Source organism: Hypanus sabinus, chromosome 10 (genome assembly GCF_030144855.1).
Source record: "Hypanus sabinus isolate sHypSab1 chromosome 10, sHypSab1.hap1, whole genome shotgun sequence".
Classification (NCBI taxonomy): domain Eukaryota; kingdom Metazoa; phylum Chordata; class Chondrichthyes; order Myliobatiformes; family Dasyatidae; genus Hypanus; species Hypanus sabinus.
This window is the reverse complement of record NC_082715.1, coordinates 69,229,071-69,245,563: the sequence shown is the minus strand read 5'-3', so window position 1 is coordinate 69,245,563 and position 16,493 is coordinate 69,229,071. Positions and strand designations below refer to the sequence as shown.

Genomic DNA, 16,493 nt, shown 5'->3' with positions numbered 1-16,493 from the left:
TAGAGGAATTGAATGCATATTTTGCATCAGTCTTCACAGAGGAGGACATCTGCAGTATACCGGACATTCAGTAGTGCCAGGGAAGTGAAGTTTGTGCAGTGAAAATTACGACTGAGAAGGTGCTCAGGAAGCTTAATGGTCTGAGGGTGGATAAATCCCCTGGACCTGATGGAATGCACCCTCGGGTTCTGAAGGAAGTAGCTACAGGGGAGGCATTAATAATGATCTTTCAAGAATCGATAGATTCTGGCATTGTCCAGGATGACTGGAAAATTGCAAATGTTACTCCACTATTTAAGAAGGGTGGGAAGCAGCAGAAAGGAAACTACAGGCCTGTTAGCCTGACATCAGTGGTTGGGAAGTTGTTGGAACCTATTGTTAGAGATGGGATTACTGAATACCTGGAGGTACATGACAAGATGGACCAAAGCCAGCATTGTTTCCTGAAAGGAAAATACTGCCTGACTCATCTACTACAAATTTTGAGGAAATTACAAGCAGGATAGACAAAGGAAATGTAGTAGATGTGGCATATTTGGACTTTCCGAAGGCCTTTGACGAAGTGCTGCACATGAGGCTGCTTAGCAAGATAAGAACCCATGGAATTACAGGGGAGTCACTAGCATGGATGGAGTATTGGTTGATCAGCAGAAAACAGAGTGGGAATCAAGAGGTCCCATTCTGGCTGGCTGTCGGTTAACCAGTGGAGTTCCACAGGGGTCGGTGTTGGGACCGCTGCTTTTTACGATGTAAGTCAACGATTTGGACTATGGGGTAAATGAATTTGTGGCTAAATTTGCTGACGATACAAAGATAGGTGGAGAAGTGGGTAATGTTGAGGAAACAGAGAATCTGCAGAGAGACTTAGATAGTTTAGGGGAATGAGCAAAGAAGTGGTAAATATATAATGAAATACAATGTTTGAAAGAGTATGGTCAGGCACTTTAGTGGAAGAAATAAACGGGCAGTCTATTAGTTAGATGGGGAGAGAATTCAAAACACAGAGATTCAAAGGGACTTGGGAGTCCTTGTGCAAGATACCCTTAATGTTAAGGGTATTCATTTCTACAGGTATAGAATATAAGAGCAGGGATGTGATGTCGAGGCTCAATAAGGCACACATGAGTCCACACTTGGAGTATGGTGTGTAGTTTTGAGCTCCTTATTTTAGAAAGAATATACTGATATTGGAGAGGGTTCACAGAAGATTCACACAAATATTTCCAGGAGTGAAAGGATACTGTATGAGGAATGCCTGGCAGCTCTTGGGCTGTATTCCCTGGAGTTGAGGGGAATAAGGGGTGATCTCATAGAAACATTCCAAATGTTAAAAGGCCTGAACAGATTAGATATGGCAAAGTTCTTTCCCATGGTAGGGGAGTCTAGGACAAGAGGGCACAACTTCAGGATTGAAGGACGTCCATTTAGAAGAGAGGTGCAGAGAGATTACTTTAGTTTGAGTGTGGTAAATCTGTGGAATTTGTTGCCATGAAAGGCTGTGGAGGCTAAGTCATTGGGTGTATTTAAGGCAGAGATAGATAGGTTCTTGTTTAGCCAGGGCATCAAAGGGTATGGGGTGCAAGCAGGGGAGTAGGGATGACTGGAAGAATTGGGTCAGCCCATGGCTGGATAGTGGAGCAGACTCGATGGGCTGGAAGGTCTGCTTCTGCTACTATATCTTACGGTTTTATGGACTTGTATTGGATCATTTTTCTAAATAAATAAACAAGTATAATTTTTTGTTTTATTTATTTAATTGTGCTCTCTTCATCGAGTTTTAGGATCAGTGAAGAATTGATCACATATTAGGTCATATTTATGTAGAAATAGAGAAAATTCCACATGGCTTACAAATTTTCTAGCATCACTGTATGTACTGTGCTTTGCACCATGGTCCCAGAGGAACAGTGTTTCATTTAGCTGTATACATGTGTATAGATGAATGACAAAAAAATTGAACTTGAACTTCCATCATTAAGGACTCCCATCACCCAGGACATGCCCACTTCTCATTGCTATCTTTGAGGAGGTAGAGGAGCCTGAAGACAAGAACTTTAGGAACAAATTATTCCCCTCGGCCGCCAGATTTCTGAATGTACAATGAACCCATGATCACTACATCAATATTATTTTCTTTTAATGGCTGTTTTTGCACTGTGCTCAGTTCTGGTCACCTCACTACAGGAAGGATGTAGAAACCGTAGAAAGAGTGTAGAGAATTACAAGGATGTTGCCTGGATTAGGGAGCATAGGTTGAGTGAACTCGGCCTTTTTTCCCCAGGGGCGACGGAGGATGAGATGTGACCTGACAGAGTTGTATAAGATGATGAGAGGCATTGATTGTGTGGATAGTCAGAGGCTTTTCCCCAGGGTCGAAATGGCTAGCATGAGAGGACACAGTTTTAAAGTACTTGGAAGTAGGTACAGAGGAGAGGTCAGGGATAAGTTTTTTTACACTGAGAGTCTTTTAAGAGACTACTGGACAGGTACATGGAGCTCAGAAAAATAGAGGGCTACAGGTACCCCTAGGTAATTTCTAAGGTAAGGACACGTTTGGCACAGCTTTGTGGGCTGAAGGGTCTGTATTGTGCTGTAGGTTTTCTATGTTTCTATTGCAATATACTGCTGACACAAAACAACAAATTTCACAACATATTCTAGTGATATTAAACCTAATTCCAATTCTAAATTGGAAGTCGAAGTAAATCACATCAGTAACAAGGTTTATGTTGCAAGGCTTGAGATCACAGTAAAGTCTACAATTCGGCTCCACTCTGACATACCACAGACAGTGTCAGACTCCCAGTTTACAAAGTGTTATTGGCAATACGACCTCTCATCTTTAGAAAATGTGGTCTCGTGAGAGAAAACACTTGTTCATATCAATGACACTCTTAAAATGAGTGTGGCTAATTTTAACTGCCAATGTTCAAGCTACAATCCTTCCAAAGTTCAGATCTCAACTTCTGGAGATCCCCAGAGGAGCACTTAGATTAAGTTTTGTGCTTTCATTATATTCCCCAAATGCATAGTGGTTAAAATAACTCATACTTCATACTGACACAAGCACTGATGACATGATGTCGGACACAAGATATAAAGCAGATGCTGGGTGTGTTTGATGACTGTTTTCCATGCTGGGCATCACAGGGAGGGGAATGTCAAGTTCCATAGTGGAAAGTATGCTACATGGGACTTGGCTGGGTTTGGGGTTTCAGTGGGGAGAAGTCCATCAGTGTGGGCCAAACACCAGATGTTTTGGGTGGAGGTGGGAGATCTGTGAGCAAAGTTCAATGGATGGGCAACAAAGTTTTAGAAACAGCCTCTTGCTTTCTTTCATAGATTTCTGAACAGATAATGAATCCATGCTTGCTCTCTTTCTGCACTACTTTTTAAAAAATATTTCATATTTAATGTACAGTATTGCAGCGCAATGCTGCCGCAAAACAACAAACTTCACAACATAACGTCTCTGATAATAAACCTGATCCTGATTCTGAGCAGATCTTAGATGCACTGTTGAAAATACCCTGACTTGTTGCTTCATGGTCTGGTATGGCAATTTCAGAGCATTGGATATGAATGGACACAGCCTAGTCCATCACAGGCATTGACAGAATCTCCTGTGTGGTGCTGTCTCAAGAAGGCAGCATCTATCATCTGGGTCTGTAGAGTTCCCTTGCTGAAATAGTTACCATAGTGTAGGTCTGTTCAAGATCTTGATGGTTGTTGAAATGTAGTGGATCCTGAACCTGGTACCCTGGGACTTCAGGCTTCTGTACCTCCTGCACTCCATCAGTAGTGAGAAGATGGCAAGGCCCACATGGTAGTGATCCCAAGGCTGAGCCCCCAGTAAAAGTAGCGTTATACTGTTTACTTTTTAACCTTATGCAAAAATGTCAATCTTCGGGAATATATTTATTATTTGTTAATTGACTTGTCGTAGTATCACTTTATATGTTGTGTGTGAGTTATATGTATTGTGTTGTGCATCTTGGTCCAGTGGCATGTTCTTTCATTTGGAGGTGTACACGTACACAGTTAAATTACTATAAACTTGTACTTGAAATGGCATAACTGTTGCTGCTGCAAGAAAATTAATTTTCATGCCCCTGCATGCCCATGGAAGTGGATAGTTCTATGAGGAGATTCAAGCCACATATTCCCTCAGGAACCCATGCAAACTGCTATAATCCTTAATGCAATCTTAAATTGTACCAAACATGATGACAAGCAGACAGTGTGCAGTTAGTCTAAATTCCTCCCACCAGTTGTCGTGGGAATTGAGCTGTTGGTGACACGAATCCATCTCCGCATTTGATCTTTTCTCTTTGGAATTCTATTTTGTATAATTAGAAAGCACAGGCAAAACACTGATTGGTAAAGATCACTTATCAATAGTGATAAATGTCACACGCCATGCCTCTTGATGTTATATTTGGGTAGTTGTTAACCTCATTATCTTAGATGATGCATATAAATAGCATGGGTGGGAATGCAGACTGAACATATTAAGTATTCCTACATGAGCTACATTGCTTTCTTCAGAAAGGGAAACTTGCACCAGTCTGCATTGAGAGATTGGGGGTAGACAGAGTCAGCAGCTCTGAATTCCCTAGATCAGGGGTCGGCAACCTTTACCACTGAAAGAGCCATTTGGACCCATTTCCCACAGAAAAGAAAACTCTGGGAGCCACAAAACCCGTTTGACATTTAAAATGAAATAACACTGCATACAACTTTTTTTTTTCCTTTATGCTATGTATAAACAAACTATAATGTGTGCATTAGGGTGCCTTTCTGTAAATCTCTGGCAAGCACTATCAACTTGCACTCGAATGCCAAAGCATCCTCCAACATGTGCAGGGCTGTGCGTGCTTTCCCCTGAAGAGCTGTGTTCAGCGTGTTCAAGTGCACTGTCATGTCTACCATGAAGTGTAGCTTTTCCAGCCACTCTGGCTGTTCCAGCTCAGGAAAGGTGAGCCCTTTGCTGCCCAGGAAAGTTTTCACTTCTTCCAGACACGCGACAAAGCGTTTCAGCACTTCCCCTCTGGACAGCCACTGGACTTTGTTGTGCAGCAGGAGATCAGAATATGCGCTTTCCAGCTCGTCCAGTAACAAACGGAATTGACGGTGATTTAAACTTTTTGCCATTATTTTATTGACAATCTGAATGACAACATCCATTACTTCTGTGCATTCTGGAGGAAATGTTTGAGCGCACAGTGCCTCTTGGTGCAAGATGCAGTGAAAAGTCAGCAGCTTTCTGTCCAGCGACTTCTGCAGTAAAGCCACAAATCCCTTGTGTGCTCCTGTCATACTTGGTGCCCCATCAGTAGCTACTGACACCAGGTGGGTGGTCTTTATTTCTTTGGCTCTTAAACAATTCAAGACAGCCTCACAGATGTCCTCCCCCCGTGTTTGGTCTTTTAGAGGTATCAACTCAATCATTTCTTCCTGTGGCCCGGCAGAGTTTATATACCGGCAGAACAGCGCTATTTGTTCAATATCACCTTTGTCTTTAGACTCATCACAGGCAATCGAGTAGGCCACAGCTGAATTGATGTCTTTAATTTGCTGTCTTGTGATATCTCCTGCCATTTTTATGGTTCTGTCTTTGACAGTCTTTGCAGAGAGGGGCATATCCCTGATTTTCTGCACAATTTCACTCTTGTTTTTAAAGTCCGTGCATAGATGTTCTGAAATCTTAATGAAAGATTCTTTTATATATTCACCATCTGTAAACTGCTTCCCGTGCCTAACTATTTCCTGAGCGGCAACAAAACTAGCATATGTAGTTGATTTTCCAGACTTCATCCACTTCTTGAAATGATTTTTGCTCAGATCAACCTTCCGCATCAGTTCCGAAACGGCTTTTTTTTCTCTCATCTCCATCCGGATATTTTTGAGCAAAGGCTGCGTGTTTATTCTGGAAATGTCTTGCGACATTTGATTTTTTGTTGTTTGCTAGTTTCTCATTGCATATTAAGCATACCGCTAAACCAATCTTGTCAGCAGTGAAAGCAAATGAATCTGCCCACGTATCATTAAACGTTCTGTTTTCTTCAGTCACTTTTCTTTTTTTACAATTATCTATAGTTAGCCTACCTTGGATCGAAAAATTAAAGAAATCGCGCATTGGCGGGTGTCAGGCATTGGCAATGGTGATGTTATATTAATAGCGACAAAAAACACATTTTATTTAGATTGTACAAGATCACCATAATCTTCAAATTTAGAATTACATTTCAAAAACTAACAAACTAACATAAAATACATTTTAATTAAATACTCATCATTTATTTCCAAAGTCACAGGGAGCTGCAGCACAGAGATGAAAGAATCGCATGCAGCTCTGGAGCCGTGGGTTGCCGACCCCTGCCCTAGATGCTAACATTTCAGATTATCTGCCCAAGACCCCATACATAGATAGAATCCCAAGGTGTGCCAGTGTCCTTAATTTCCTAGGAGGGTTGGCAAGTCACCAAACACTCTAAGAAACCTACAGAATATTTTGTATTTATTATTTGAGTTCAGATACTAAATATTGGTGTTAAAATCATTACATTTTGAATTACTGAAGAAGGTTTATAAAGACAAAGCTAGATTTCTGTGGGATACACTTCCATTATGTGGTTAAGAGCATGATACAAATTAATTTGGAACTCCGGGTACTATAGACACTGGAAGCCAATTAATAAAAGCAATTAATTCCATTATTGCTTTTAGTGCAAAACACCAATCAACTCTCAAATTAACTTTAAAATATTCATTGTCCTAAGGATAATTTTTGTACTGTCTTTGTAATAGTTAACATACATGAAAATCCCAAAATTAGACCCTTTTGTTTTCCAATCATTTATCCATTATACCCAAAACAATTTGGAAAATATATAAATATTCCAAACCATTAAGTATTTTAACAGCTTCATTATCACAATCAGGAAACCAAAGAAACACAACAGAATTTGTGAAGAACTACACTTAAAGACTGACAAACAACCAATGCGCAAAAGAAGACAAGCTGCCAATAAAAAAAATAATACTCAGAACCTGAATTGTAGTGTCCTTGAAAGTGAACATGTAGATTATAGAATCAGTTCAAAATCGGGTGAGTGAAGTTATCCATGCTGGTTCCAGAGCCTGAAAGTTGTAGGGTAATAACTGTTCTTGAATCTGGTGGCATGGGACCTAAAGCTTCTGTACCTCTTTCCCGATTGTAGTAGCGAGAAGAGAGCGTGGCCTTGATGGTGGAGGTCCTTAGTGATGGATACTGATTTACTGCATGTAAATGATAGGTAGTGCTTTGACCGTCATGGACTGGACTGTATCCATCATTCTTTGTTGACATTTCTGTTCCTGGAATGCTTTGGAGATTCTCACCCTGAGACAATTAACTCCAGCAGTCACTTAAGGCCCTTCAGGATTATTTCCTCTGGTAATTGGTATTGGGATACAGTGAAAAACTTTGCTTTGTATACCATCGATACAGGTCATTCCAAACATCAGTATATTGAGCTAGACAAGGGGAAAGGCAATAACAGAATGCAGAGTAAAGTGTTACAGAAGTGCAGATGCAGGCAGATAATAAGTTGCAAGGGCCACTGCGAGGTAGATTGTGAGGTCAAGAGTTCATTCTTATCATATAAGAGGTCCATTCAAGAGTCTGATTACAGTGGGGCAGAAGCTGTCCTTGATGTTACATGTTTTCAAGCTTTTTAACTTCTTCCAGATGGGGAAGGGGTGGTTGGGGAGGAAATGATAGAGATGAGGGGTCCTGGAATATGTTGGCTGCCTTCCTGAGGCAATGGGAAGTGCAGATGGAACCCATGCAGAGAGACTGAGCTGTGTCCATAATCCTCAGCAATTTCTTGCAAATTCAAACAGAGCAAATGTAATTCCAAACCATGAGGTATCTGGATAGGATGCTTTCTATGGTGCAAGGAGTAAAAACTGGTTAGGGTCAATGGGGACATATCAAGTTTGCTTTGCCTTCTGAGAAAGTTCTGGGAAGTGTGGCTAAAAGAGTTATGGTCAAAGAGATGGATCAGATCAGGTGTTTTATTTGACACATGTATGTCGAAATATACAGTGAAATGTGTTGTTTTTGCATCAATGAGCAACAGAGTGTGAGGATATGTTGGAGGCAGTCTGCAAGTGCCACCATGCTTCCAGCTCCAACATAGCATGCTTATTATTATTTATTAGCACTAGCCCATGTCTTTGGAATGTGGGAAGAAACCAGGTCACCTGGAGGAATCCCATGCAGTCACAGGGAGAATGTAACAAGCTCCTTCCAGATGGCAGTGGGAATAAAACCCAGATTCCTGCTGCTGTAAGTTGTTATGTTAACTGCTGTACTATTGTGCCAACGCATCAACAGGGAACATGGACATTTTATAGTCATAGAGTTGTACAATATGGAAACAGGCCCATCAGCCCAACTGTTCCATGCTGACCAAGATGCCCATCTAACCTAGTCCCTCATGCCTGCATTCACCCGATATCCCTCAAAAAACTTTCCATCCAAATATTTTTGAAGCTATGTCTTTAAGGATACAGATTGTAAAATCTTGTCTTCTGGAAATTCCCTGCTCTTTTGATTTTACTACAGCTGACAACACTTTAGGTACAGGTGCATCTGCTGAGAGAGTGTAGCACCCTAGCACACAGCCCAGCACCTACAGCATTGAACAGAGCAGTGTTGGTGTTAGGACACATCTATCTGTTCGTCCCACACTCAAGATCACCACCACTTACCATCTGACCAGGGGCGTCGGAAATCCTTGGACAGTACAAAACAACTTCACAAAGGAGTTCTCCCAGACTGTGTGGGACCGTAAACGGACCAGGAATTCAGGAGCACGGCATACCAAGTCCTCACGGATGTGTCTCTGCAGCGCTGTCCTCTCCTCTTCCTGTGGTAGAAATTCCAAGAGAAGTATTTAATATTTTTAAATGTCTGTAATGGTTATTTTAGAGATAGAGCACAGAACAGACCCTCCCACCTCAACAAGCCCCTCACTCCAGCGTCCCATTGATTTAACCCTAGTGTAATCACAGGACAATTTACAATGATCAATTCACCTACTAATCAATCTTTGAAATGTGGGGGGAAACCAAAGCACCCAGAAGAAATTTATACACTCATGGTAAGAACATACAAATGTTTTACAGAGGATGGTGGAAATGAACTCCTAACTCCAACACCCCAACCTGTAACAGTAGCCCGTTTACTGCTATGCTACTGTGGCACCAAATATTGAACTGGATTATCTCTGTCCCGACACTACAATGCAGAAAATGAGGCTGCAAATGACTGGTCATTCGGAAGACTCACCATTCTTTTAAGAGCCAGCCTGTCCACTTTTTCATGAGCAGATCTGCTCAGCCTGGCAATCTCATCCTCCATGGCCCTGAGCTTGGTGCCATATGGAAAGGATCTCGCTTTAACCCTCGGTGATTCCTCTTCACCTTCTCTGTCGATCACAAAACAAACAAGACTTTCCTGAACCTTTTTGTCAATCCTTGTGAAGTTCAGTTTCAACAGAAATGGTCGAGAGCTGCATTGCTTCCTAAGCAGAGCATCACCCTGACACTTTCCCATTAACATTCATCTGTTGTTTTACTGATAGCCAGCCTGAAGCTGTTGACAAGCTGCGACTGCCATTGTCTGCGTGAGTTATGGTTAATTTTACAACTGGCACACTGCCAACCCATCACTCTATTCTGCTAACAAACTCAAGGTGGCCACTTGAGGACTTAATCTCTCTGACTGATTAAACTGTAATGTGCCCAAAACAAAGCCATGCCTATGTAAGGATCTTGTCAGAGGAACTCTCTGACACATGAGAAAAACATACTGGTCGCATACAAAAACATGACCCACATCAGTGTCTGTGGACTAGTGGACCTAACAGAGTTTCTTAAGTGACAGAGATCTTAATGAAATAACTAAACAACATAGAAACACAACTTAAATGTTTACTCTCAAGCAAGAACTTAATAATTATGAAATAATATTGCAGTTGCTGCAGAGTAACTTTCTAGTACAATAAAGAGAATTATTTTTCTGAGTCATTGAGTCTTAGAGCACTACAGCACCTAGGCCCATGCTGACCAAACTGTCCCATTGGAACATAGCTTTCTATTTGTTATTCCTCTCCATTTCTTGTGATGCAATCAGTCGGCAACCCTGCCATTTCTTGAGCATTTTGTCTGTTTTGTTCTACAAGGCCAAGTTGCTAGTTTGACATACAACCAGCATGGATGGAAAGTGATTTGAACCTGGGACCACACGGCTTGAAGTCCAGTGATGCTGCCACTTCACCACCACCTGATAACAGCCCTCCATACCTCTCCCATTCATATACTGTACCTACGCAAACTTCTCAAAGGAACTCACATCCACCACTTCCACTGGCAGTTCATTCCACCCTCTCACCAGCCTGAGTGAAGATGTTCCCCTTAAACATTTCATATTTCACCCTTAACCTACTTCAAGACTCACCCAGCCTGATGAGAAAAAGCCTTCTTACGTTTATCCTATCTATACCACTCATAATTTTGTATACCTCTGTAAGATCTTGCTTCATTCTCCTACGCTCCAAGGAATAAAATCTTAACCTATTTAACCTTTCCCTATAACCCAGGTCCTCAAGTCTTGGTGACAGCCTTTAAATTTTCTCTGTACTCTTTCAAGCTTATTGATATGTGTTGTGTAGATAGGTGACCAGAACAACACAGTGCTTCTTCCCAATGGGAGCATGGAGATGTGGTCATGGGAGCCCTACTCACTGACCATAGCGGACTGGTGAGCAAAGCTTGGAATGTGCCTGACTGCAGTACTGGTTCAAAGAAGTTCTTATTATTTTTACAAAATTCACTTATTACAAATATCGGTGCTATACAATATATACAAGACAGTGACTAACACAATTACTTCACCACATCAAGACAATACACATTAAACCAAAATGTTCCCATCTCTATCAATAATGGCATTTACACCCCGCGGAGTCCAACAGTCCCAGAATGCCTCTAAGGTCGCCGTGGATTGCACGTGTTCCTTTTCAATATTTACTCGAGCATGAACATACCCTCTAAACATTGCCAGGCAGTCTGTCCGGGCAGATCCTCCCTCCACCCATTTCCACGACCCACGGATGGCTGTTTTTGCCAGCCCCAGGAGCAAGTTAACATCCTCATCCCTCCATGCCCCCCTCCTTACTGGATGACCATATATAAATAGGGTGGGCTAAAGTGCAAACAAAAGGCGAGAAACAGCCCACATAAATACACAAAAAGGGGCTGCAGCCTTGCACAGTCCAGGTACATGTGGGACACGGTCTCCTCCAGCCCGCAGAAATGACAGGTGGGTGGGAGATCCATGTACAAATTAAACTTATTGCAGGGCACTGCTCTATGCAGAACCCTCCAGCTGAGATCCCCCAGGTGCATGGGAAGAACCCCCTCATAAAGGGACTTCCAGTGGGGACACGCCTCACCTCCAGGTGGAAAGACTGACAGCCATGGCATGTCAGGATGGTGGACAAGGGCAAGGAAGTGGAGGGTGTGGAGCAGCAGCCCATACAAATACCTCTTACTTGCATCCCTGAATGGGATGTGGGTGTCGAGGAGAGACGGCTCAAGTTATGTGGACTTGGCTCTCGAATAAGGTTGCAGGGCCTGGGCCCGACAAGCAGATCAGCCTGTTGGTCCGCACTCCTGAGTCGCACCAACATCCGTTGAGGTAGGGCAAGGGCTGGCTAGGACTCTGCCCTCTGCCAGAGGAGGGGATACCTGGCCTGAGGCAACCATGTTCCAGACTCTCAGTAGGTCCTGATAGAAGACAGGCAGACTCCGCAAAGCAGCATGGCTGATGCCCGCTGGTGGTAGCCGCACATCTTCATGAAGACAGCAGTCCCTCCAGAGGAGGGATGTCACCAACATGTGCCACCTGGGAGGGTGCTCGGCGTACAGGAATCTCTGCAGGGTTCTGAAGCGGAGAGCTGCCAGTCGCGTACGTACACTCACCAGCGACTGTCCATCCTCTCTCACTGGGAGACTCGACCGCTGTGGAGACTCAGTGTTTCCTACTGCCCCAGAAGAAGTCCACTAACTTCCTCTGCATTCTCGCAACAAAAGGGGCAGGAGGGGCAAAGGTGACCATCCAGTACCACAAAATGGAGGCCACCAGCTGGTTTATGACCAACCACCCTACCTCGATAGGAAAGCACCCTGAGAAGGCCAGACCAGCGCACCAGCTGGGCCATGACCTTTGTCTCCAGATCTTGCCAGTTCGCCAGCCAGGTCTCCCCAGAAGGACTCAGGTAGACTCCCAGATAGAGAAGGACTCAGGTAGACTCCCAGATAGAGAAGACATCTGGTGCTCTACACAAAAGCTCTCATTTCCTCTGGCAGGGAGTCCACCTGCCACTGACCCACAATGAGTCCAGAACATTTCACCCAGTTGATCCTAGCAGAGGATGCTGCCGAGAAAACTTTTTGGCACTCGTGCAACCTCTGCAGGTCATTGAGCTTCCTTGCATGTGATTGTTTGCATGTGTTAAGAAGCTGTGCAGGAGAACAGAGCACCAGTCTACTAACACGGCAAGGTGAGGAATGGGATGCATTTTAAGTCACTTAATAATATTGTAGGAAGTTCTGTGTGTTATCTCCACAGGGTGTTAATGTAATGCACTATAAAACAAAATACTGGAGGAACTCAGCAGGTCAGTAAATGAAATCCCTAGAGTATAACACATTTACAACATAGAACAGCACAGGAAGCTGCTTTGCTGGACACAGTATAAAGTAACTCCCTCTGCCTGTACATAATCCATATTCCTCCAAATATTTGTCAAATATAAGTTCCTTCACAAAACCACGTTCACTCCAAAAATGCTTTTTTGTTAGAAATTAGTCTTAACAGATTTCTAAAATTGTACAAAGAATGGAATCTGAGGAATTGATCTAGTTTTGAGACCAAACTTGGACACAATGTGATGTTGTGGAGTTGTCTTCAACAGCAAACTCGTCAAAACAGAACACGCTATCAGAGCCAGCTGGGTTCAATCCCGATGAAGGGTCTTAACCCAAATGTCTGATCCCATAAGACATAGGAGCAGAATTAGGCCATTCAGGCCATCAAATCTTTTCCATCATCCAACCATGGTGGATTTATTATCCTTCTAAACCCCATTCTCCTGCCTTTCCCCCGTAATCTTTAACACCCTTACTAATCAGGAACCTATCCATCCCTGCCTTAAATATACCCAATGACTTTGCTTCCACCACTCTCTGTGGCAATGAATTCTGCAGATTCACCACCCTCTACCAAAAGAAATTCCTCCTCATCTCTGTTCTAAAGGGACATCCTTATATTCTCTGGCTGTGCCCTCTTGTCCTAAATTCCCTCACTATAGGAAACATCTATGTCCACTCTATCCAGGCCTTGCAATAATTGCTAGGTATCAATGAGATCCCCTTCATTTTTCTAAGGTCCAGCGAATACAAGCCCAGGACTACCAAAAGTTCCTTACATATTAACTCTTTCCATATAACCATCACAGCACAGAAACAGGCCATCTCAGCCCTCCTAGTCCGTGCCGAACTCTTAATCTCACCTAGTCCCACCTACCCACACTCAGCCCATAACCCTCCACTCCTTTCCTGTCCATATACCTATCCAATTTACCTTAAATGACACAACTGAACTGGCCTCTACTACTTCTACAGGAAGCTCATTCCACACAGCTATCACTCTCTGAGTAAAGAAATACCCCCTCGTGTTTCCCTTAAACTTCTGCCCCCTAACTCTCAAATCATGTCCTCTCGTTTGAATCTCCCCTACTCTCAATGGAAACAGCCTGTTCACGTCAACTCTATCTATCCCTCTCAAAATTTTAAATACCTCGATCAAATCCCCCCTCAACCTTCTACGCTCCAATGAATAGAGACCTAACTTGTTCAACCTTTCTCTGTAACTTAAATGCTGAAACCCAGGTAACATCCTAGTAAATCGTCTCTGCACTCTCTCTAATTTATTGATATCTTTCCTATAATTCGGTGACCAGAACTGTACACAATATTCCAAATTTGGCCTTACCAATGCCTTGTACAATTTTAACATTACATCCCAACTTCTGTATTCAATGCTTTGATTTATAAAGGCCAGCGTTCCAAAAGCCTTCTTCACCACCCTATCTACATGAGACTCCACCTTCAGGGAACTATGCACTGTTATTCCTAGATCTCTCTGTTCCTCTGCATTCCTCAATTCCCTACCATTTACCCTGTATGTTCTATATGGATTATTCCTGCCAAAATGTAGAACCTCACACTTCTCAGCATTAAACTCCATCTGCCAACGTTCAGCCCATTCTTCTAAATCTCCCTGCAAGCTTTGAAAACCCACCTCATTATCCACAACACCTCCTACCTCCTACCTTAGTATCATCGGCATACTTACTAATCCAATTTACCACCCCATCATCCAGATCATTTATGTATATTACAAACAACATTGGGCCCAAAACAGATCCCTGAGACACCCCGCTAGTCACCGGCATCCATCCCGATAAACAATTATCTACCACTACTCTCTGGTATCTCCCATCTAGCCACTATTGAATCCATTTTATTACTCCAGCATTAATACCTAACGACTGAACCTTCTTAACTAACCTTCCATGTGGAACTTTGTCAAAGGCTTTGCTGATGTCCATATAGACGACATCCACTGCCTTACCCTCGTCAACATTCCTCGTAACTTCTTCAAAAAATTCCATAAGGTTTGTCAAATATGACCTTCCATGCACAAATCCATGCTGGCTACTCCTAATCAGATCCTGTCTATCCAGATAATTATTAATACTATCTCTAAGAATACTTTCCATTAATTTACACACCACTGATGTCAAACTGACAGGTCTATAATTGCTAGGCTTACGTGGAGAGCCCTTCTTAAACAATAGAACCACATGAGCAATACGCCAATCCTCCGGCACAATCCCCGTTTCTAAAGACATCTTAAAGATCTCCATCAGAGCTCCTGCTATTTCTACACAAACTTCCCTCAAGGTCCTGGGGAATATCCTGTCAGGACCCGGAGATTGATCCACTTTTAAATTTCTTAAAAGTGCCAGTACTTCCACCTCTTTAATTGTCATAGGTTCCATAACTTCCTTACTTGTTTCCCACACCTTACACAATTCAATATCCTTCTCCTTAGTGAATACCGAAGAGAAGAAATCATTCAAAATCTCTCCCATCTCCCTCGGCTCCACACATAGTTGGCCACTCTGATTCTCTAAGGGGCCCATTTTATCCCTCACTAACCTCTTGCTTTTAATATAACTGTAGAAACTTTTCGGATTTACTTTCACCTTATTTGCCAAACCAACCTCGTATCTTCTTTTAGCTTTTCTAATCTCTTTCTTAAGATTCCTTTTACATTCTTTATATTCCTCGAGCAATTCCTTTACTCCATGCTGCCTATATCTATTGTAGACATCCTTCTTTTTCCGAACCAAATTTCTAATATCCCTTGAAAACCATGGTGCTTTCAAACCTTTAACCTTTCCTTTCAACCTAACAGGAACATAAAGGTTCTGTACCCTCATAATTTCACCCTTAAATGACCTCCATTTCTCTATTACATCCTTCCCATAAAACAACTTGACCCAATCCACTCTCTCTAAATCCCTTTGCATCTCCTCAAAGTTAGCCTTTCTCCAATCAAAAATCTCAACTCTAGGTCCAGTCCTGTCCTTCTCCATAATTATATTGAAGCTAATGCTATTGTGATCGCTGGACCCAAAGTGCTCCCCAACACATACATCTGTCAGCTGACCTATCGCATTCCCTAACAGGAGATCCAACACTGCCCCATCTCTAGTCGGTACTTCTATGTATTGTTGCAAAAAACTATCCTGCACACATTTCACAAACTCTAAACCATCCAGCCCTTTTACAGAATGAGCTTCCCAGTCTACGTGTGGAAAATTAAAATCTCCCACAATCACCACCTTGTGTTTACTACAAATATCTGCTATCTCCTTACACATTTGCTCTTCCAACTCACGCGCCCCATTAGGTGGCCTATAATACACTCCTATCAGTGTTACTACACCTTTCCCATTCCTCAATTCCACCCAAATAGCCTCCCTAGAGGAGCTCTCTAATCTATCCTTCCAAAGCACCGCCATAAGATTTTCTCGGACAAGCAATGCAACACCTCCTCCTCTGGCCCCTCCTACTCTATCACACCTGAAGCAACTAAATCCAGGAATATTTAGTTGCCAATCACACCCTTCCTGCAACCATGTTTCACTAATAGCTACAACATCATAATTCCAGGTATCAATCCACGCTTTAAGCTCATCCACCTTTCTTACAATGCTCCTAGCATTAAAATAGATACATTTAAGATACTCTCCACCTCCTCCTCCTCTCTTTTCATCCGGAACAATGCATTCAAATTTATTATC

The 16,493-nt window shown here is 42.6% G+C and overlaps 1 protein-coding gene across 1 annotated transcript in view; it reads right to left on the bottom strand.

Moving 5' to 3' along the window:
- myom2b (myomesin 2b) overlaps nt 1-16,493 on the bottom strand; it is a 116,875-nt gene that overhangs the window by 80,145 nt on the left and 20,237 nt on the right. The window contains exons 3-4 of the mRNA XM_059982038.1: nt 9,341-9,479; nt 8,761-8,918 (exon numbers count right to left, since the gene is read on the bottom strand). Of these exons, the coding sequence (XP_059838021.1) occupies nt 8,761-8,918; nt 9,341-9,479 (297 nt within the window). The remainder of the gene's footprint in view (nt 1-8,760; nt 8,919-9,340; nt 9,480-16,493) is intronic.